Source organism: Centruroides sculpturatus, unplaced genomic scaffold (assembly GCF_000671375.1).
Source record: "Centruroides sculpturatus isolate CEXI.00-Female unplaced genomic scaffold, Cexi_2.0 scaffold202, whole genome shotgun sequence".
NCBI lineage: Eukaryota > Metazoa > Arthropoda > Arachnida > Scorpiones > Buthidae > Centruroides > Centruroides sculpturatus.
Window position 1 is genome coordinate 145,398 of NW_019384441.1, and position 23,399 is coordinate 168,796.

General features: G+C 28.9%; 1 protein-coding gene across 3 annotated transcripts in view; it reads right to left on the reverse strand.

The window, feature by feature from the left end:
• Window positions 1-23,399, reverse strand: part of LOC111620161 (STAGA complex 65 subunit gamma-like) — a 41,116-nt gene that overhangs the window by 3,960 nt on the left and 13,757 nt on the right. For 2 of the 3 annotated variants that reach the window (XM_023362035.1, XM_023362036.1), the window contains exons 3-9: window positions 21,337-21,448; window positions 16,658-16,770; window positions 15,421-15,530; window positions 8,093-8,214; window positions 7,839-8,023; window positions 1,743-1,943; window positions 1,424-1,594 (exon numbers count right to left, since the gene is read on the reverse strand). In XM_023362035.1, coding sequence (XP_023217803.1) covers window positions 1,424-1,594; window positions 1,743-1,943; window positions 7,839-8,023; window positions 8,093-8,214; window positions 15,421-15,530; window positions 16,658-16,770; window positions 21,337-21,448 — 1,014 coding nt within the window. The remainder of the gene's footprint in view (window positions 1-1,423; window positions 1,595-1,742; window positions 1,944-7,838; window positions 8,024-8,092; window positions 8,215-15,420; window positions 15,531-16,657; window positions 16,771-21,336; window positions 21,449-23,399) is intronic. The other variant, XM_023362037.1, reaches the window with a different exon arrangement.

Consider the following 23,399-nt stretch of genomic DNA (forward strand, 5'->3'; position numbering starts at 1 on the left):
CATTTGTTTGTAATTTAACGCCTGTATGATAAAAGTTTCTCATATTAAATGGTTGGAGTCCACTTCTGTATTATAGTTCTTAATATGATTAAAGATGATAAAATTGTCAAACTGATTTTAAAGTGATGTTGAAGAAACTGATTCCTATTCCTAATTTGAATCATCATCCAAATTAGTTTTTTTATCTTATGATGAGAAAAACTACATATATTATAATCAGATATAATAGATAATTGATTCTCAATCAAAAAATATTTTTATACTGTCAAATGCCTACTGTCAAATCTTAATAGTTATACATTATTTACAAATTATTGATTAGGCTTATTTTTAAATAAAATCATCAATATTTCTAGAATCTAATTTTATATTGATCTGAGAATATTCCTTTCTTCACAAAACTTAAGTTGGATATTTTGAACCATTTGGAAAATCAAATAAATTCTCTATCTTCTTTTATATAACTGTTAATTAATGGACAGCCCCTAAATTTATATCTATATGTATGTTTTTGAGCCACTTTTGACCTCTTGATTTTGTAACAGAAAAAATTGATGATCAATAAGAAGGAAAGTTACAAATTTACAGAGTTGATGAAATTTTCACTTGTATGCTCTTATCAATATGATTATTAAAAAGGAAATTAATTTTAATACTAAATTTTTTCTGAAATTTGTGTTTTTAATTACATTTTAAAACTTTTTAATCTTTAATATAATATTAAATGTCTTTTATATTGCATATTTTATATTAATGAATTTTAGTTATTACCATAAAATCAATTTCTATATTTTCAATATTTTTTTAATAGAAAACATACAAAATGTATCATCATCCAAATATTCTTCAACATTATTCTCATTTCTTGACTAATTTATAGTGAAAGAAATAATAATGATTCTCATAATATTTTGTGAATCTATCTATAATGTGTCATTAAAACTTTAAAAATATTTTATATTGAATAAATAAATAACTTTAAAAAATTCTGAAAATATTATATTTATTTATGTGTTATATATTAACTGATGTTTCATTAAAAAGTGATTATAAAAAATAAATCCATCTATGTATCTATATAATCCTTTAGCTAACTTCTGAATTATTTGTAATGAATATTGTATCAATATAGTTTATTCATAAATTGTTCTACTATTTCAAATAGAATAGATATTGACATTAATATTGCATGCATCTAAATTTTTCTATATTTGTAGATAATATATCAGAATGCTTTATACCTATCAAAATGTACAATTACAAAAGTTATAATTTAATTTTTATTAAACATTTTACAAAAATATATTAGTTTTATTACTTTATAAACAAATAATTAATTTCTAATAGACAAAAACTATTAGAATTAAACAAATGCATTCTACATGCAAATAACTGTAAGTAAGAATTACATATGCTAACTTACTTTTTCTTTGGGGGTTTTCCAATACGAGTGCATTCAATACCAGGGGATATGTCAGTAACTCCGATAGAATTTATGCCTTGTGAAGACATATCAATGTCACTAACCATTGAAGATGTAGGAGAATCACTACCATCAATCTCATCATCTGGATCAAGGTTAGGAGTAGATTCACTGGTAATTTATTAGGAGTAAATCTTGTTAGGTAATTAGAATTTGTCAGTTTGGTAAGAATTATATTAGTGAAGTTATTATTAATAAAATTTCACACAGGTTATTAAAACAGTATTAAAAGACTAACTTCATGGAATCAATAACTTACGAGCCTTCTTTTTTAACATTCTGCCCAGGCCATTTCATATTTTCTTCGTCTTTCATAGTTGCAGAACCTTCGGTTTCCAAAGTTTGTAAAGCACTTGGAAGTTCTTCTAGTTGCAAAGGTGTATGAGGTTCATCCATTGCACTTTCCTCAATTTCTTCATTCACAGGAAAATTTATTTCTGACATTGGCTCATCTTTTATTCTTAAATTTAAAAAAAAAAATAACAACAACTTATTCAAACTTAACAATTAGTAACAAATAAATGATTAAACAATTATTCTAGCAAATATAAGTTTATTATTTTAATAATTAATTAAATATTGAAAATTCTAGAATGCATAATATAGATTTATGAACTGAAGCTTGTTGATGGGATTTGTGAATTAAATGTTCCTTTGTGTTTTTTAAAAAAATTGTTATTTTGTGCATTATATATATTTTTTGTATTAAAGTTATTATTCATATTAAATTTTGTATTAAATATATACAAGTAACCCCATGTAACACGGGAGTTATGTTCCAAAAAATTGCCGTGTTATGCGAATCCATGTTATATGAAACAAAGAACTAGTACAAAAAGAGGGGTTAGATTCCAAAAATTAAAAACATGCTATTATGTTTTCATAATTAAGATAAATATCTTTATTAAATTTTCTTAAACGATACATATTGATATAAATTAAACAATGTTTTCTTCGTCACCACTAAGCACTATTAACCGAGGGCATTTTCTTTTTGGCAAGATATCTTATCCTTTGAGCATTTTTCTGCATTATTTCAGATCCATGCTCTACCTTTTGCAAAAGATGTTATTTTAGATTGCTTGCTTTTAGCTAAAAGATCTTTATAAATTTCCTTATATGGTGCTAAGCACTTATGAAGAATAAGGCAAGTATGGAATAAGGGAAAACATCTGGCAACACAAAATCAGAAGCGTTGAGATCTGGCAACACTGAAACAAGTTTTGAGAAGGATTACATGTATCAACAGAAGGCGGAAAAGAAAATTTACATACTTAAGTACAGTACTAACAGTTCACAAAAATAATAATTTTCACAAACTATTAGTACTTAAGTATGTGAAAATTTATTACATTTCATGTTGTATGAGGGTTTTACCCAATTCTCAAACCATGTTAGAGTGAATCCATGCTATAGAAATGCTGTGTTATACGGGGATTACCTGTATATTTTTATCAAGTCATTATGCCATTATTTAGATTTTGCATTTTTTCCACATCTTGTCAGATTTTCACATAAGCAAACCAATGAAAAAAAAAACCTGTATATCGTATACTAGTTTATATTTACTTTCAGATATCAGAATTGTAACAAAAAAGAAAAAGTTATTGATAGTATAGGATATAGGATATCATTAAAACAAAATTCAGTTATTTTTGCCTGTGTTTGACAGACTTCTTTAATTTTCACTTGTACATAACGTTTTTCCTCTTTTCATACACTAACTAATTAGTAACATATTCACATTCTAGTTATTCTGGAATCTACAAAATAAACAATACTGACTTTCCTGTTAAAATTATTTACTGATAATGGAATTATCACTTTCATAATAACAAAAACAAGTACTTCTACCTGAAGACAGAATATTTAAAAATATATATATTTTTATAAAAACTCATTTGATCAAAAAATAACACATTTAAATTTGCAAATATTAATGAAGATATTGAAATTATAATGATTTTAAAATCAGATAAAAGAATGATAAAAATAATCAATAATATAAATTAAAAGAAATTGAAAATAAAATAAGAATGACACTTATGAAAAAAAATAACAAAACTATAAATTTAGTTCAATACTTTGCACCAAATACTTAATCATTTAAAAGCTTAAATAGTGTGATCCATATGCCTGAGATTTCTAAACTAGGATTGTTAAATAGTTCTAATGTAGAAATGTATAATGATTTCCAAATGAAAATAGATCTGTATTCAACACATTGAGTAATGATGTTTTGGCTCAAAAATATATGGTTAAGATCCAATAAATTTTTGATGATTCTGTAGTATGTTTGTTGTTTATGACATTCCTTGATCTGTATGAAAGTTTTCTGTTTATAGCCCCTATGTAATATAGTCTTGAATTTGTGTTTGATTATTGTAAAGGGATCATATTAATGCCTGATTTTTCTTAAAAAAATCTATTCTTTTTATTCCTAAAGTCCAAAATAATATTTTATATAGGTATTATGTAGACAATGTGCTGATCATATGAAACAAAACCGAAAATACAAAACTTTATCAACACAATAGCAATTCCAATGGATTAAAAATAGCCCTGGACCAATTCAGTAATAAAAAAATGCACTTCCTAGATCTAAACATCATTCTAATAAATTGGGAAATAGGCACAAATGTACATGATAAACCAACATCCCAACGATCCTCCCAGACAAAATGGTGGCTTTCAAAGCCTTTATCAAGAGCTTATACACGTTGCACAGACATAAGGGACACCTTAAAGGAGTTGAACAGGATAAGAAACATAGCAGCCACTCATAGATACAATTAATACACCATCAATGCCTTAGTTAATATACACAACCACAGAAGACTCCCTCAAAGAAGATAAACCTACTCCACCCAGGATTGCACCAGTAACTTATAACAAAGGACCTACCAATCCTACTATAACCCCAGGAGTGTATGAAATATCCTTCACTACTGGTCTAGAAAACAAAGTCAGCAAATATATAAAGCAGACATCCTGAAACCTTCCTACAGGCTCAAGGAACATCAATACCACATACGTAAAGGGAAAAACATCATGAAGCTGGCTATTATGGAAACGGTTCCTGAATATGTACCACACTTCATGGACACTAACCTCTTAAAAACCATCAGGGATCAACAAATGGGAAAAAATCCCTAAAAAAATAACTACATACAAACTTAGTATTAAAAATTTGTGTATTAATCATAAGAATTCCACTTGCTTGGAAGTATGTTGTAAACCAAGATGAGGTCAAAACTATATGCTTACAATTCACCACACCCAAAAAACCTTTGTAACTCCAGTGATATGTGTTTACACACCAGAGAACGTTTTTGACCCCCATCTGGGTCTTCATCAGGCTACAGTTATACGGAATTCGAATGCATGCAGAATGGAACAACAAAACTAAACGAATGCTATTCAAACTTTAGAAAAAACCAAATTTAAGAATAAAATGGAACATTACCCAGTGCCAAAATGACAGTTAAGCATGCGCCACTTCACGTTTGCGAAACGTTTCGGCACATGGGTAATGTTCCATTTTATTCTTAAATTTGGTTTTTTCTAAAGTTTGAATAGCATTCGTTTAGTTTTGTTGTTCCATTCTGCATGTGTTCGAATTCCGTATAACCGTAGCCTGATGAAGACCCAGATGGGGTCGAAAACATTCTCTGGTGTGTAAACTCATATCACTGGAGTTACAAAGGTTTTTGGGTGTGGTGAATTGTATTTCCTCCGGTGTTTACAAAAAGGTTCATTTCTTATACATGCTTTACATTATGTAATTATACTTTATTATTATGTATCTGATTGAACAGAAAGTTCTCACACATTTGGACGCATTTCATTTAGGCAAGAAAATTTACATACAGAATTGACTTCAATCATCAATATAATCACCATTGTTGTTGACCACTTCCTGCTTATGCAAGGAATGGATGCCATCTCGATAAAACTCTGGCTGCGACTTGTTGTTCAGGCTGGCCTCCAAGTTGGCTTCATTGTTGAACTCCTTGCCAGCCAGGTGATGGTTGAGTGCAGCGAACAGGTGGTAATCTGAAGGTGCAATGTCAGGGCTATATGGCAGATGGAGCAAGACCTCCCAGTTCAGGTCCAGTAGCTTCTGGTAGATCTGCCTAGATGTATGTGGCCATGGATTGTCATGCAGCAGGATAGTATTCTGGTGTTTCAGGCGAGTCTCCAGTTTCTGCTGCGGACATCGAGTTGTTTGCAGCAGAAAGTTGCGTTGATGGTGGTTATATTTTGCGGCAGCAACTAGAACATGAGGATTCCTTTAGAATTCCAGAAGAAAGAGAGCATGATCTTCTTCGGTTAGGGATCTCCACTTTTGAAGTGTTCGTACCAATTGTATGCAGTTCTGGCAACAGTGTCCAGGCCTAATGCAGCATTGATGTCAGTGATAGAATTGGCTGCTTTTTTTGGAACAATAGTCATAAATAAGGAGCAGGTGAACTTGCTCTTTGGTTAGCGGATGTTGGTTGGCCATGATAGAGTAAGAGGACTGGATTTGGTATTTTCTTATAGCATGTACCCCGACCTGTTTATATACTACCAAGGAACATTCTAGGATGTTCCAGAAAAAAGTTATTCTAGAAAGTTCTAAAAAGTGCAAGAACTTTCTGTTCAATCAGATATATTCAATTGAATTTGTGGCGAATTATCATCACTGTTTTTGTATTTTATGCTTTCTTTGTTATTATTATTCTTTTAAAATTTAAATTTAATGTTCTTAATAGTGTTCTGAATATGATTCTATGGTAAATAAACTAAATAACAAAATACAATTCATAAATACAAAAAAAAATTATGAATTGTATTTTATGTTATTTTAGTTATTTACTATAGAATCATGTTCAGAACACTGTTAAGAACATTAAATTTAAATTTTAAAAGAATTCTATTACATATATGTTTGATTGTAACAATGGCCATTAAGATAGCTAAAAACATTTGAGAAATAAAAATTGTTGCTGGAACAGACTTAACTCTAATCATTCTCTTTCTATAGAGGATGGTAACAAAATCCTCTCTTGCCAATTATTTCAAAAACTAATAAGATGATCACTGTGGACCATTTGTTGGGCATGCACTACACAATGATGCACATTTTTATCCACTCCAGCCCTTCTATCAGATAGAACTGTTGTAATATCAGCCCTAATGAATAGAGTAATATTATCAATCAGAAAGTTGTAGCACAAGAAAAAGTACATATAATTACTTTTTAGTGCATTCCAAAATATCAAGTGGGATCCTGGAATAGACTGTCAAATGTGACAGGTAAATACAGAACTGTTAAAAAATAACTTTCCCAACTCAGAGGGCTCTGAGTGTGTTATACTGCTTGAAATGAAACAATATTTGGACAACAGGTACTTCAGATAATATGCTCTCTATTTATTAAATAAAAATTTTTCATACAAAAAGTCATTGATAGGTAGTGCTAAAGCTGTGCAAATCACAGTTATAAATGTTCACTATGTTTGCCATTATTTTCAACAATGTTCTCCATTCACAAAAGCATGTTTTCCACCACTGAATACAATGAGTTTGCTTTAAATCACAAGAACATGCCAATGAATGATGTCATTTAGATCTTACACAGATATACTGTAAATCTTTCACAATAGATCTGAAAGAAATCCCATAACCAGATATTACAATGGTTCCAATGAGTGAGGAGGCCAAGCTGTTGGAAAATAATCACTGATCACTTGTTCATCTGTGAAGTCTGCCTTAACACAAACACATGTTGAACAGGGCAAGAGACATGGATGGTGCATCATCTTGCATGAAATAGTATCCTGAAGGCAGCCTCATTGTTGAAGCTCTGGATCATAAAAGTCATCAGCACATTAAGATACCATTCTCTGATAATGAACACAGGTTCAGGCCTCAGTTGCATAGCTCCAGTGCAACTATCAGACTTTAAAATTTTTAATAAATGACAAGTGTATCATCTGAAGTATCTGTTGTCCAAATGTTTCATTTCAAGCAGTAGAATATGCTCCAGAGCCCTCTGAGTTGAGAAAATTATTTTTAACAACTGTACTTCAATGCACAACACAAGCAGTAGCAGTACATCATTACATGACATGAATGCAATATGAGAATTGCTGAATATGCAGTTAGGTTTAGGTTAGTGCAGTGATATGAATAAGCAAATCATCTAATTTAATAGAAAATATCAAACATTATTAAGTAAAAAGTGCTAACCTAAATCTAACCACACATTCACCCACTTCAATATTGCAGTGACACAATTCTACTCCTTGTGTGTTGTGCAGTGAAAAAATTTAAATTTTATAACATATTTCAATATAAAGTTACTCACTTTATAGGTTTAGAACTTAGATCTGTTTTCATTTCTGGAGTTCTTAATCTCTCATATTCTTCTAAAAGTTGTTGACAAGTTTGAAACAGAAATTTATGATAATCAATCATTCTAGATTGATAAAAATTGTGTAATGTTGTTATGCTACCAATGCCAGCTTCATGAAAAACTTGTTCTATTACATCCTATAAAATATTGAATTTAAATTTATAAATTTTAACTGATTAAAAATTTATTTTTATATGATACTTTACTATAAATCCAGTATATCCTGTCAAAGCTTGTCTATCCACACCCATCCTGAGAAGACGACATATCCTTAAATTATGTTCATGAGCAATATCTGTTAGAGTTTCTAATACTGTATCTGTTGCAGCTGAAAAGAATTAAAAACAATACAAATTCATTAATGAATATAATAACAATTCAACATTAACTTATATAAATATAAACACCCATAGAAACCAGTGGATGTTTATATTTGTATATCTGTGCCTTGCCGGGTATGCGATGGCTGACTGAGTGCCTTGAATGGCTGTTTCTGGCAGAGGGCAATGGGGGGTCCCCAGATGGCACCGTAATAGATGTTGATGGTTATTTCTTAAGCTTATATATACTGGAAGAGGAGATCAGACCGAAGATCTGGGTAGTATAACTGGCAATGCATCCGCATAGTAAGCAGGAATTGCGGGTTTAGCATTAACTGTTTTGCACAGCCAAGAAACTATTATATTCATACTCTTAAAAATATTGTAAGTATGATACTGGTATAAAACTCTTCATATATATGATTCTTTGTGACTGTAATAAGAAACAGTAGGTGATCGGTTAATGAACATAATCCATTCTAAGACTTTGTTCGCTATCTGAATTGTTTGTTAACCAATTATTGATTTACCATAGGTTTTTATGGGAATTTGATTAATTCGTTCTGGAAACTCCAAAAAATAAAAAATATATGCTTTCTTACTACATTTATTTATATGTAATAGTAAAAATACGTATATATGCAGTCTTACATTTTTATTAGTCATGTTTTTTCCATTTGTGGGGGTTAAAGAATCNCCAAAAAATAAAAAATATATGCTTTCTTACTACATTTATTTATATGTAATAGTAAAAATACGTATATATGCAGTCTTACATTTTTATTAGTCATGTTTTTTCCATTTGTGGGGGTTAAAGAATCTGTCTAATGTCGATTGCTTTTCTCTCTTCTTCAGAATTTTTTAAAAGTAATTAATAGCATTGTAATTGTAGCGATCACCAAGCCTATTAACCTCAACCTGGTTTTGATGACATTCTAAGACCATTGTTCTGACATCCTCCCACTTTTTCAAAAGATATTTAATAGCAGATATTGGCATTAATTCTCTTTTTCAGAAGAAAATTTATCTTACTGAGTTTCTTGGTGTTCCTCATTTAAGAGTTCTTGGCATTTTTCTTTCATCAGATCAGTTTCAGGTTCCATTATGAGCTCTTCAATGTTCTTTATTTCTCAGGTGTGATTTTTGTTACTCCTTAAGCTGCTTGAGTCTTCTCGATTATACTGTGAGCTGCCGGGGAGGTTGGGAATTCCTCTCCTTTCAGGCAGTTGGTCAGTGACCTACTTTCTTGTCAAGGAGGGTAGTTAACGTTCGGTTATGTGTTACACGAGTGGAGGTGAGTCAGAGGGGTCGACGATAAGACATTGGCTCAGTTGAGTAAGTCAAGTAAAGACACCATTTAAAAACAAAATGAGAGTTTATTACAATCATCTATGGAAAAAAATTACAAACCTAATTACTCTAAGTTGTTATAACAACCTATCCTGCTACTGTGCGGATGGCGGAGAAAGAGAGTTTACAAATATGCGTTCATACCTCTTTGCATATATCAGGATATATCGGGGAAATTCTTCCTTCAATCGTGCAAATGGATTCTGGGGTGTGACACAAGTATAGGTCTGCGACAGAAGTGTAGGTCTGCGATGGAGAAGGCTATGTCCGACTTCGATGATCGGCGATTCCCCCGAGAGGGGAAGGAGGAGGGCTTTTATACTTTTTGTGGTGGGAAAATTAGTCAGGTGATCAATTGTTTTAGCAGGTGTGGGGTTAAAGGTGGTGATAGAATGGCAACAATATGATGAATTCTGCCTGTAAGTGTAAACTATGCACAGATTCCTCGTGAGAATGTTTATATTAAGACATAAAATTCCTAAGGACTCTATATTTCGATTTTGTAGGTACGGAATAAATTTATTTTAAAAAATTAACTAAATTTTGAATCTCACAATACTGTATCTTTCTTAGATAAGATTGATCTGTGGCCTGCTGTAGATCTGTTCAAGCTATACTGCCCAGCAACATCAGACATCTTCTGCCCACTCTCTACCTCTGCTATTATACTTTCACCTTTTGAAAATAAAAACCGACGCAAAACTTAACAAGTGCCTACCTGACAGTCTCACAAATACTATAAAAAAATTCTTTCTGTCAGAAAAATAAAAGGCTGGAATTACAAGGGAGAGTTTCAAAGTTTGAATGAATACTATCTGATCAGTATACACCAGGTTGAGCATCGATGTCGATGTCTCCTGTGCTCTGAAAAGTTTCAAATTGTTACCTGAAGACAAGGGAAGACAAATTGGTATTCATTATTTTACATTGCTTCTTCTTGTGTTTGTTCTGTGAGGTGTTCTTTGTCCAAACATAAAAATCTTTTCTGAAAGTGTTCGTTATCCAATTTTTTTGTAATCCGAACTGTTCGTTAACCGATCACCTACTGTATTATAACAGTTGTCTGATTCCTTTAGTTTAAGTTTAATTAGCATGCAATTTCTATTGAAAAAATTAAAAATTAAGTTTCTACACTTAATTGTTTTTATGATTTATATTTTTATTATTCATTATCATAGAGAAGTCTTTCCTTCATAAGTCTAATTTTTATATAAATAAAATTTATTTATAAAATATTTTAGAATATCCAGAAAATGTTTATCCTTAGAATGTGTTTGATTTTTTAATTATTATTCTTGAGAAAATATAAAGAACAAATTCTAATAAAAATCTTATTCAACTTAGAGCCTTTTTTTGTTTCCAGTACTGTTTAATGATATGCATAACTTTGAAGACAAACGTTTTCAATCTAGTCAAGATCTTCCTCAGGCCTATGTCAAATGGAATGCATTTTGGAATGTTAACGTATTTTGAAAAAACAAAAAATTCAAATACATAAAATATAGAAATTGTGCAATAACAATGTAACTAGGAAAAGTATCAGAAAAGCATAAAAATAAACCTAGAAAAATATTTTTAAAAAACCAATGTATCCAATATATTATCATGATGACAGAATCACATTATGTGCTTCGTCATTGTTCTCATGCACATGTAGTGTTTTCCAACCCATCCCTGATTTATAGGACTACAATTTTTTCAAATTGCAGCCCAATGAATGCTTTCATGTATTTTTAAGTAGCCATTTTCACATTTAAACACAATAATTCTAAAGTTACAATCTAGAGCATCATATGCAAAGAATTAAAGAAACATGCATGCATACAAATTTAAAGCTTATATTAAATAAAAATTAATTAAGTCTAAACTAAAATTTAATTTACAATTAGAGAAAAAATAAATATGAATATAATATGACAGAATTAACATACAAAATATATAACATTTGCTTTGAGCAATAGGTTAACAAAGACAAACAGAAAATGCACCGATGAGTCGCTGTGCTGCTCAACCTCAAGGGTAAGACTGTATGGATTGTTGTTCATTTGATCCAAGAATTGGGTGATGTTCGGAGAGTCTCTCTAGAGAATAATGATGTCATCAACGTATCGTTTGTAAGTTATGATGTTTTGGAGGAAATTCGGCAGTATTTTGTTTTCCAATTGTCTGATTACTAACTCACACAGATCCCCAGAGACAGCACTGCCATGGGGACCCCTTTACCCTGCGTGTACGTAAGTCCACCGAATTGAAAGATCGAGCTGTAACAAATCAAATGGGACAACTCTAAAACTTGTTGATGGAACTCTTCATTGCGTAAGATTGTAAACAGTAGGTCCCTGATGTTGCAAAAACAAGGAGGTATCTCGATCAAAGGGTACAGTGATCGGAAATCCAGGACCATGATAAAGCTGGGATGTTCAGTGTGCTTGAGGAGCTCTGCTAATCCCTCCGGGTTAGAGATCGTGTATCTGTATCCTTCTAAATGCGGCGCGATCATTTGCGTGAAGGGGCCTTGGCCTTATCCAATTGGAAAACAAAATACTGCCAAATTTCCTCCAAAACATCATAACTTACAAACGATATGTTGACGACATCATTATTCTCTGGAGAGACTCTCCAAACATCACCCAATTCTTGGATCAAATGAACAACAATCCATACAGTCTTACCCTTGAGGTCGAGCAGCACAAAGACAAACATAATATAAAAACTAATTGTACAATAGTCTTCAAACATGTGGGATTTAGACTTAGCAACATTCCTAAACCATTAAGACAATAAACAAGGGATTGCGGGGGAGACAAGGAGAACAGGAGAGAGAGACAATGTGGGGGTCAGACGAATGACATTCCAAAGAGCTTACAGACATTAGAAGGCTAGAGACATTACAAAGGCTAGAACATTATCGTTCTATCAAGATGGTTACAAACACTGAAAGATTATTAATTTCTAGTTCTCTATTTCTATCATTATTCCTACATAAATTAAATGAAAATTAGTTCTTTGCATAGGATGTTCTAGATTATAATTTTAGAATCATGTACAGTAATACCCCGAACTTACGCGATAGGTGGAACCGAGCGATAACCGCGTAAGTCAAATTCGCGTAAGTCGGGGTATAATTTCACATACAAATACAGTAGATCCCCCTATAAGACAGTAGATCCAATATATTATCATGATGACAGAATCACATTATGTGCTTCGTCATTGTTCTCATGCACATGTAGTGTTTTCCAACCCATCTCTGATTTATAGGACTACAATTTTTTCAAATTGCAGCCCAATGAATGCTTTCATGTATTTTTAAGTAGCCATTTTCACATTTAAACACAATAATTCTAAAGTTACAATCTAGAGCATCATATGCAAAGAATTAAAGAAACATGCATGCATACAAATTTAAAGCTTATATTAAATAAAAATTAATTAAGTCTAAACTAAAATTTAATTTACAATTAGAGAAAAAATAAATATGAATATAATATGACAGAATTAACATACAAAATATATAACATTTGCTTTGAGCAATAGGTTAACAAAGACAAACAGAAAATGCACCGATGAGTCGCTGTGCTGCTCAACCTCAAGGGTAAGACTGTATGGATTGTTGTTCATTTGATCCAAGAATTGGGTGATGTTCGGAGAGTCTCTCTAGAGAATAATGATGTCATCAACGTATCGTTTGTAAGTTATGATGTTTTGGAGGAAATTCGGCAGTATTTTGTTTTCCAATTGTCTGATTACTAACTCACACAGATCCCCAGAGACAGCACTGCCATGGGGACCCCTTTACCCTGCGTGTACGTAAGTCCACCGAATTGAAAGATCGAGCTGTAACAAATCAAATGGGACAACTCTAAAACTTGTTGATGGAACTCTTCATTGCGTAAGATTGTAAACAGTAGGTCCCTGATGTTGCAAAAACAAGGAGGTATCTCGATCAAAGGGTACAGTGATCGGAAATCCAGGACCATGATAAAGCTGGGATGTTCAGTGTGCTTGAGGAGCTCTGCTAATCCCTCCGGGTTAGAGATCGTGTATCTGTATCCTTCTAAANCCATAATTTTAACATTGTTTCCATCTCAGGGATAATCCCATGATGTTTACGAATGATGCTTGAATTTAAAGATTGAGCATTTTTTACAGCTTTGTGAATTTTTTCTTTATCTTTTATAATTGTTCTGACATTTGATTCCAGCAGATCAAACTACTTTGCCAATTCACAAATTTTCATTTTCGTATCGAAATCTTTAATAATGTTAACTTTATATTCCAAAGATAAAGTTTTCCTTTTCTTGTTTGATGCAGAAGAATCAATTCTACTTCGTTTGGATGACATAGTAGAGTCTCTCGAGTCTCCGTAGATATAACAAACACAGAAATAAATAACACAAAATAAATTCTAGCTATATGTCGATTCCGCGCGACATGTCCGAACATGTAAGCCGAACAATAGTGTGGGGGAGTGAGTAAACGAGAGTTGTGTGGAGCGCAAATAAAAGACGAATCAACAAGATTTGAAAATCGCGTAACTCCGGGTTCACACAAGTCGGGATATTACTGTAGTTTAATTCTGAAGAACCTATTTAAATTAGTAAGAAATGCTTGTCCTTTGTTTATTTCACTTTTGCATAAGGTTGCAGAATATTATCAGGACCAAAAATTCCCCAAAAATACACAAAATTTTCCTGAAAATTATTGCACTTTAGCACACAAGATAAAAAAAATAATTTATGAATGAATTAATAATTATTACTAGGTAGTTTGGAAAATTCAAATTAAATAGGCCTACCATATAATTTGCTGTGCAACATTCACCTGATACAGTGATGTAAAATTTTTTAAATTAAAAGAATACTTTAAGGATGTCATCATCATAGGATAGCATTTTGTGGACAATTACTAGCATTTACAATTATAAACTTCATGTAATATATTGATTAATTAATTAATAGAAATAAACTTGAATTTGTCACCAACAGACCAAATGACCAATTTTAGCATTAACAATTAAGTATTAATGGCCTTTTTGATGATCAAAAATGCAAAATTTATTTACAACAATAATGGTTAAATAATTATTAAGAAAAATCAAATTTGACCATATTTTTATGATATTTTAATATTTTTTATTTTATAATAAATCTATGAAAAAATAAGAAAGATAAAGAAAAAAACCATGTTTATAAAATGATAATAAAAGTTCTATTAAGCTGTTTAATTGACACAGTTCAAAGAAAGTTTTTAAATGAGGTTTATTAATTTGCAAATTTTCCATGTAGGAAACAAAGTGAATATTTCATTTTGAGCTGACACAAAATTTCACACTCATTAAATTGTGTCAAAAAAATTTTGAAATAAAACCTGAATTTCTCTTTTGATTCTTTTTAAATAAACTGTGGTTTGATAAGCAAAACCAACTCATCCTTAGTGCAAGTGCACAACTATGTAAGTAGGCAGTGATATAATGTGTGACTGAACTGATCAGAAACAGAGTAAACAACATTCCAATTTCACTTTAGAAAAACATATAATTTCTCTGCATTATGGAAAATTTTTCCAATTATTGTCTATATGCTTAGCCAAGATGCTAATCCATTTCATTGTAATGTTTTTGTGGTTTTTATTGTAATTTTTCTGGCTATTTTATTGTAATATTTTTTATTTTTTCTATCACAAGTTTTTCTAAACTTGTTTGCACAACTGGCTCTATTCTATAACTCTACTTTTGCATATTAAAAGTTTTCATTTCTTTACAACTTTTTTTAGATGCAGAAATTAAAAAAAAGATTATAAAGTAGGCACCATTTTATGAAATTATATGTATTTTCACTGCAAATAGTGTAGAAATTACTTACAATCAAATCCAATATGTGCACAAATTGCTGCAACTGACTTCCTCAAAATTTGACGCATAATAGGAAAAGATAATTCTGGTGGAGATTTTCCTCTTCCATACACAAAATCACTAAAAATAAATTAATTGAAATAATAGTTATTTGAATGAATTTATCTATAAAAAATTAAAATTTACTAAATCTTTTAAACTAAAATATATTAAAATATTTTTAAAATTTATTTTTTTCATATCAAAATAATACAGTTTAAACACTATTGAGGTAAAAAATTATAACTTTTTGTACTTTATAAAAAAATGTTTATCATTGAATTGTAAATGAAGTAGTGGATTGTATTATGACAAAAACAGAAATTGTTAAATTTTAACTACTTATATTTATTTAATTTACACTGAAAAAATTATAGAAGTTTAATGCATTTCTATAGCAAATTTTTATAATAAAATTATAAAAATTACTATATTTTCAGTTTGTTTTTAGTTTTTTAATCATTACTATATTATAAAAAACTTAATATATTGTTAATATATTAGTTTTTTCATTACGTTAAAATTTCCATAATTGCATTACTCATTGGATATTATTATTATTAGGCAAAATTTTTCTAAACAATCATACAGTTTAATGAAATGTTGAATTATGATACAGATATAAAAATGTTACTAAACTAGTATCCTCACTTTTTTTATTAACATCGTCAATTTTTATGAGTTTGAGTAATAAAATTACAAAAATTATTATATTTTCAGTTTGTTTTTTAGTTTTTTAGCCTTACTATATTATAAAAAAACTAATATATTGCAATACGTTACTTTTTTCATTAAGTTAAAATTGTATTTATATAAATTACATTTTGTAAAAATAATTACCCATTATAACACAATAAATAATAAAACACCATTTATTAATACAATAATAAATGGTGTTTTCAACATAAAAGTAGAAAGATTATTTAAAATTTACAAAATACTTAGAAAAATTTTCATAAAAAGTATTTATCTTTATATATATTAGTGTTTTACACAACAAAACAAATTAAAAAAATACCTTTGTAATCAAACTAGCACCTATTTTAGTATAATACAGAAAGATGTTAAATTTTGACTTAAAGTTAACAAATATAGTTTAAATATCAAAGTTTTATAATTAATTCATGTTAATAATTTTTATAATTAATTAATGTTAATATGTAATACATTTATAATTTATCTTAAATATTTTAAAATTTTCAACTTACCTTTCTCTGTCACTTGCAATTTCTCTTTTCATATAATGAACCATTACTGATTCTGGAAGTTCAGGCATTGGAGGAGCTGCAGGATAACTATGATTTCCATCTTCCACAGACTTCTAAAAATATTTTATTTTGCATTCTTGTTAAGATTAACATTATATTTATAATTCATCTTCAATACTTTTAAATTAAAAAATAATACATCTTTTAGTTTCATGAGATAGAAAATATCTATTTGAATAATAGTTCCATTTTATTTTTATTCTTAATATATTATGAATTATAGAAAAATATACATATGCATGTATTTACGTATTTGTGCACATATGTATGTATACATACAGAGAAACCTCAGTTACTGTAGTTAATATCATCAAGAAAAACATCTCAATTAAAACAATGATAATCAAGAATACTATATGGGAAATTGGATATTGCTGCCAAAAATTTTCCAAAATTATTATTAAAACTTTAAACATTAAAAAGTACAATAGATATTTATTTATGTATGTAATTTAAAGGAAGAGATAATAAATTAAGTGCATCCTTATGTTTTAAAACATTATCATTTAAAAGATGCATATGAGTATGAAATGAAACAAGAGAAAATTTCTTGTTTTCTTGTTACATGACTCAATAACAATAAATGACAATTTCTATTTCTCAGCACACTTTCATTGAATGTTTAACATTAGGATCAACATCCATTATTCTTTGCTTAACCCTTTAGTTAATCCAATATGAGTTGCATTATTTCTTCTGCAATACCATTAATTTCAGAGTCAAAGCAATTTAATTTACAATTAATGAAATAAATAAATAAATATGAATATGAGACAACAGAATTAACATACAACATATATAAGATTTGTTCTGTGTAATGGCTTAACAAAGAAAAAACATACTATGAAAACTAACTGTATAATAGTTGCCATAAATTAAATGAAAATTTGTTCTTTTCATCTACTTATCATATTGTTTGGTGTGTTCTGTATGATATTTTATGATAGTTATTTGGTCCTATGTTCATCCAGCAAAAATGTATAAAAATAAAGTTTTAGTGCACCAAGTATTAGATAGTATTTTTCATTTAGAGTTCAGTTTTTTTCTTATAAATAAGGAATCATCTATGTAGACAGTAACTACATCTTACACCATTTATGAAAGCAGCATTAAACAAGAATAAAGTTTAATTAAATTTAAAATTTTTAAAAGAACGTTAACCTAAACAATAAGTTAAAATTGAACATTAGAATAAAGAATTTCAAAGTTGAAATTTAGAATTCATATAAAAGTTATAAATATTTGTAACTTTAAAAAGCTAATTTTTAGCTAATATTTGAGAAAAATGTATTTGAATCAGTGACAAGCTCAGGTTAGCATACTTCTATGTATATATAGTCAAAAAAAAGACTACAGACAAATACATATATTTTTTAAAATTTTTATAATGTATTGAACACATATATTTATGTTAAAATGTGTTTCACATATTAATTTTACAAAACTGTCATGTTTTAAGAAAAAATAATTTGTGATTTCTTTTTGTTTTTCCTGAAACATTTAATGACAAAATGAACAAAACTGGTTTGAATTAAGTAGAGTCAGATTAGTGAATGTGTGTAAGTTGTTTTGATATTGATGGACTGTTCCATACAATTTCAAGATCATAAAATCTAAGAAGGAAACATTCAAAGTCAAACGATTGCCAAATTATAGCAAGTTATATAATTAATACTATTATTAATTAAATGCTAAGTAATTTGGCATTAGAGTCAAGCTTTTGGCTATCATTTAGCTTTATAACTATCGAGTTTAGATGTTTATATATATATATATATATACCACACCACACCAAGAAAACATTCAATTATGATACAAAAAATTCCAAATATATATTTTATTCAATTTAGCTTGAAAAATACTTTATAAACCTGAAATCTGCAGTGCTGTGAATACAGTAGATGAAATGAACAATTAACAAACTGGATAAGAGAGACACTACATTGTTTTCAATGTCCACTTTCTATTTTTTTTTTTAAATAGGAATGAGAAGCAGTAGAACTAGTGAATAAATTTAATTCATTGAATTGGATGAATTCACTATAGTTTCAAATTAACTGAAAAACACTTCACAATGTTGAACAAAAAACTTAAAGTAAAAAAAAAATTAGAGTAGTGCTGAATACCTAGTATACATGCCTAGTTATTGGCAAATCAAAATTTCATAGAGAAAAAAGAAAGAGAATTACAAATATTTTGCAGACTAATTTTAAAACTGTTTGAAATGTCTTTCAACAGTGTTTATGATTATCAAAAAGAATCTAACAGAAAGAACATCAAAAGAATATAAATAACACTTATTCAAAAGAACTAAAGTTATCTGGCTCACCTAGAGATTGAAGAGAGGGAATTATGGATAAAATGCTTTATTACTTAAAAGAAAACATCTTATTCAACCAGCAAAGACTAACAAAGCTGAATCACAAATTATAATAAATACTTATGATGATAATTTATCTAAATATATAAAACTTTAGATATCTAAAGTTTTTGCAGTGATAAAATTCTCATATCACATCCAAATGACAGAAATGTATTAGATTCATGACTGTAATATTACACAGTGTATGTAATCAAAAACATTACAATGCTACAATTCTTACAAAGAATGACTCATGACTGAGATATATGAAATTTGATAATCTGAAGGTCAAATCTAATTTTAATTTATATCCTTGGGAGAATATTTTTCATATAATATATATTACTAATTGAAGTAAAGTTTCATTATGTCAATGAATATTACCAAAGAAATATTTATTAACATAATAAAATGTTAAATTGCTCTTGCAGATGAATCAATGTAACTTTGAACACCATCTTTTAGATGAAATAACTCTATTTTAACTTGGCTGTAGTTAAATCCAAAATTTATTAGTTTTTAGTCCATCCTAAAGAGCATCTTAAACAGTAATTTAAGTCAATTGAATAACATTTAAATAAATTTTACATCTTGATTAAATGTTTATGAATTATTATCATTCAAAATAATAATAATAGAATTTATAATAAATTATTTTATGTTATGTATTAAGAAATTCAATTTTTGTAAAAAATGTAAATATAATGTTTAAAGAAAAATAAAATGATTATTTGTAGAATAAAGAATAATTACTGTACTAAAAAATTTAAAAATTCATTTTGTAATTGGGCTGCAAGTTGAAAAAATTGTAGACCTATAAATTCCCACTGTAGCCTGTCTGTCCTTAATCTTAAGAATGGAGTTAGATAAATGAAAGTTGAGGCTAGATGTGAAAAGCTTAGGGAAGGAGGCCCAGATTAGCTATATACAAACTTCTTTTTAGTTTGGATCAGAAGTCATGTTACTTCAATTCAAAAATTTTCCCCTGAACTGAATTAGATAGATGACTGGTACGACTCTATTTCTAACAGGAAAAGTATGATGTACAGGGGCAAGACACTACTTAAAATTGAGAACATTGTGATGATGTCAGAATAAATAATTGCTCTGGTTGCACATTTCTATAACTAGTTTCTTTTGATTACTAAGGCTAAATTTTGTCTCTTTTTAGTAACTTCGATCACACAGGGATACATCATTTAAACATGTAGACTCTATTATTGTATTTGGAAATTATTAACATGAAATGCATTTCCAAATACAGTAATACCCCAAACTTACGCGATAGGTGGGACCGAGCGGTAACCGCGTAAGTCGGGGTATAATTTCGCATATAAATACATACAAATAATTTTTAATTGGGACCGGAGACTAAAGAAAACAATAATTTAGAAAAAAATGTTTAATAAAATCTTAGATAATATATATGTATAACAAATTAGGCCTATATTATTTTACAATTTTTCACATTTACTTGATTATTACGCCATAATTTTAACATTGTTTCCATCTCAGCGATAATACTGTGACGTTTACGAATGATGCTTGAATTTAAAGATTGAGCATTTTTCACAGCTTCGAGAATTTTTTCTTTGCCTTTTATAATTGTTCTGACCGACAATTCCGGTAGATCAAACTTCTTTGCCAATTCACAAATTTTCATTTTTGTATCGAAGTCTTTAATAATGTTAACTTTACATTCCAAAGATAAAGTTTTTCTTTTCTTGTTTGATGCAGAAGAATTAGTTCTACTTCGTTTGGATGACATAGTAGAGTCTCTCGAGTCTCCGTAGATATAACAAACACAGAAATAAATAACACAAAATAAATTGTAGCTATGTGTGGATTCCGCACGATACATCCGAACATGTAAGCTGAACAATAGTGTGGGGGGAGTGAGTAATCAAGGGTTGCGTGGCGCTCAAACAAAAGACGAATCGACGAGATTTGAAAATCGCATAACTCCGGGTTCGCGTAAGTCGGGGTAGCGTAAGTTGGGGTATTACTGTACAATAAAAAAGCTTACATATTCAAATGATGTATCCTTGTGTGACTGAAGTTACTAAAAAATTTAGGCTTAGTAATAAAAAAAAATAAATAAATAATAATAATAATTGCTCGTTGCAAAAGTAGCTCTTGAAATATTGCAATCAAAATGTTATAATTTATATTCTATTTATTATTTAAGTTTTGGAATTTTAAAAATTTAATTGAAGAAAAGTAAAAATTAATTTTTTAAATCAAAATTTATACTTGCCTGAGAATCTGAATGCAAAGTATTTAACATTGATTTTATCTTCTTGTTATATTGGATTAACTTAATTGTGTGTAATGTTAAATCATCTATAGAACTGCATTCTGCTGGAAGTCTAAAAGAAAATAATAAATAAAATCTATAAAGTCAAATTTTTACAAAACATCAAACTTAGATATAATACTGCTGTAGTAGATAACTAAATTAGACAAATAAATTTATTTTATTTTATCATTACGTGCCTAATGAATTTCTCTAACAATAAATAAAAATAATCCATTTGAAAAATTTTTTAAATTTATTTTCAGATTTTTAATGCTTTCTTTTTCAGATAAGTTGTTATAAAAACATCAAAATTTTTATCATGAGATCCAAAAAAATAATGTAAAGATTTGATTAGAAGCAATTCTTGTTCAATACATAAATACTTTTTCTTTAATGTTTGTGTAGTGTGACTACCTATTTACAAGAACTCAAAATACAAAAATTTGATACAAAAACTGTTTTCTTTCATCTCTCTTGCGTCGACCAATATTTGAGAACATAATATTCTAATCACAAGTGTGATGAGATTGAAATTCTTAGGCAGCATAATTAGATGACTTGTAAGTTCCAGTCTCCATTTTCTTGCTTTCATTCATATTATGTCTTTGAGAAGAGTTTAACTTAGTTGTGCAGTTTAGTGACTGTTATCTCTACATTACAGGTCTTTATACTGATGATTACAATTTTATTTTACTTTTTTCTACTTACTTCTCATCTTAACTAAACTTTTTTTCTTACTGTTAAATAAAAACATATCTGATATTTTAAAAATCTGCTTTACTTCTGTCATCTTATATTAGTTCTTTTTATATCAGTGAACAAACCTAATCAACACTCATTTTATTTAATGTATTTTTCATTTAGAAACACTGACTGATAGGTAAATAAGTGTTTTGTAACATTTTTGAAAAATGTGGGTTCTGTTTTTTTTTTACTCTCTCCATCCTGTGCCCACTAAAGAGAGACTTTTTTCAGGTCCATAATTTGGTGATCTGGTGATGAGGGATGGGGCCAAACCACTAATGAAAATTTCCTATGGTTCTTGATCCAGATTTGATCCCAAGTCTTCCAGAGCAGCAGACTGATACCTTTACTACCTCAGCCAACTGGATTGTCAGAATAAGGCACAAATTTCAACCATAAGAAATAATGGAAAAGCTCATTTCTAGTTATAAGATTTTAATTTGCGAGAGATTTTCAAGAATGAGTTAAGCTTGTAAATTACAGCCACACTGCATATAGTTTTTAAAATTAATGTTACCGTGTATTAAACAGGAACTAATATGAAAAATAAGATGGAGAATTATCACATATCAATAAAAATTTATTGATTTTTAATTCAATTAGTTGTATAAATTCAGAGAATATAACTGCTGCATTTGATAAATTATTTTGTTTATTGTTCATTTCCAATAGATACATCAAATATGTTTTTATGATTTTTTTTTAGTTTTTATTTTATTGTTTATTAACTTTACAATTTTTATAATATATTCAATTTCTGGTGTTAATTTTACATGTCCTTTAATAATATTAAAAATTTCAAATTTTTTAGCAATTATAAACTATCATCACGAACGATTCTTTTTAGAGCATAAATTAAATTACATAAATGAAATTAAACTAAAATTTTTAAGACAAGTAAATTGAATTATATCAAATGCATATTTCAACATGACTATATATTATGTAATTATTAAAATTAATAACAAAATACCCAATAACACATACAAGATTGAACATTTGATTTAACTTAAATTATTAATCAGTAAATTGTATAAAATAATCTGGTGGATATATGGCAGATAAATTAATTATTAATATATGGATTTGAATTGCTTAATGATTAATATCTCACAAATGAATATTTGTTAAAAGTCATACAGAATTAACTTAATGTCTTTCCAATGTGGAGAATAACCTTTGTCTATGACATATTTTTCTAGTTCTGTATGTTTAAGCCCTTTATTGATGTAATGTTCACATAAACAAGTCTTTAGCTGCCTAGAAATAGCACCTAT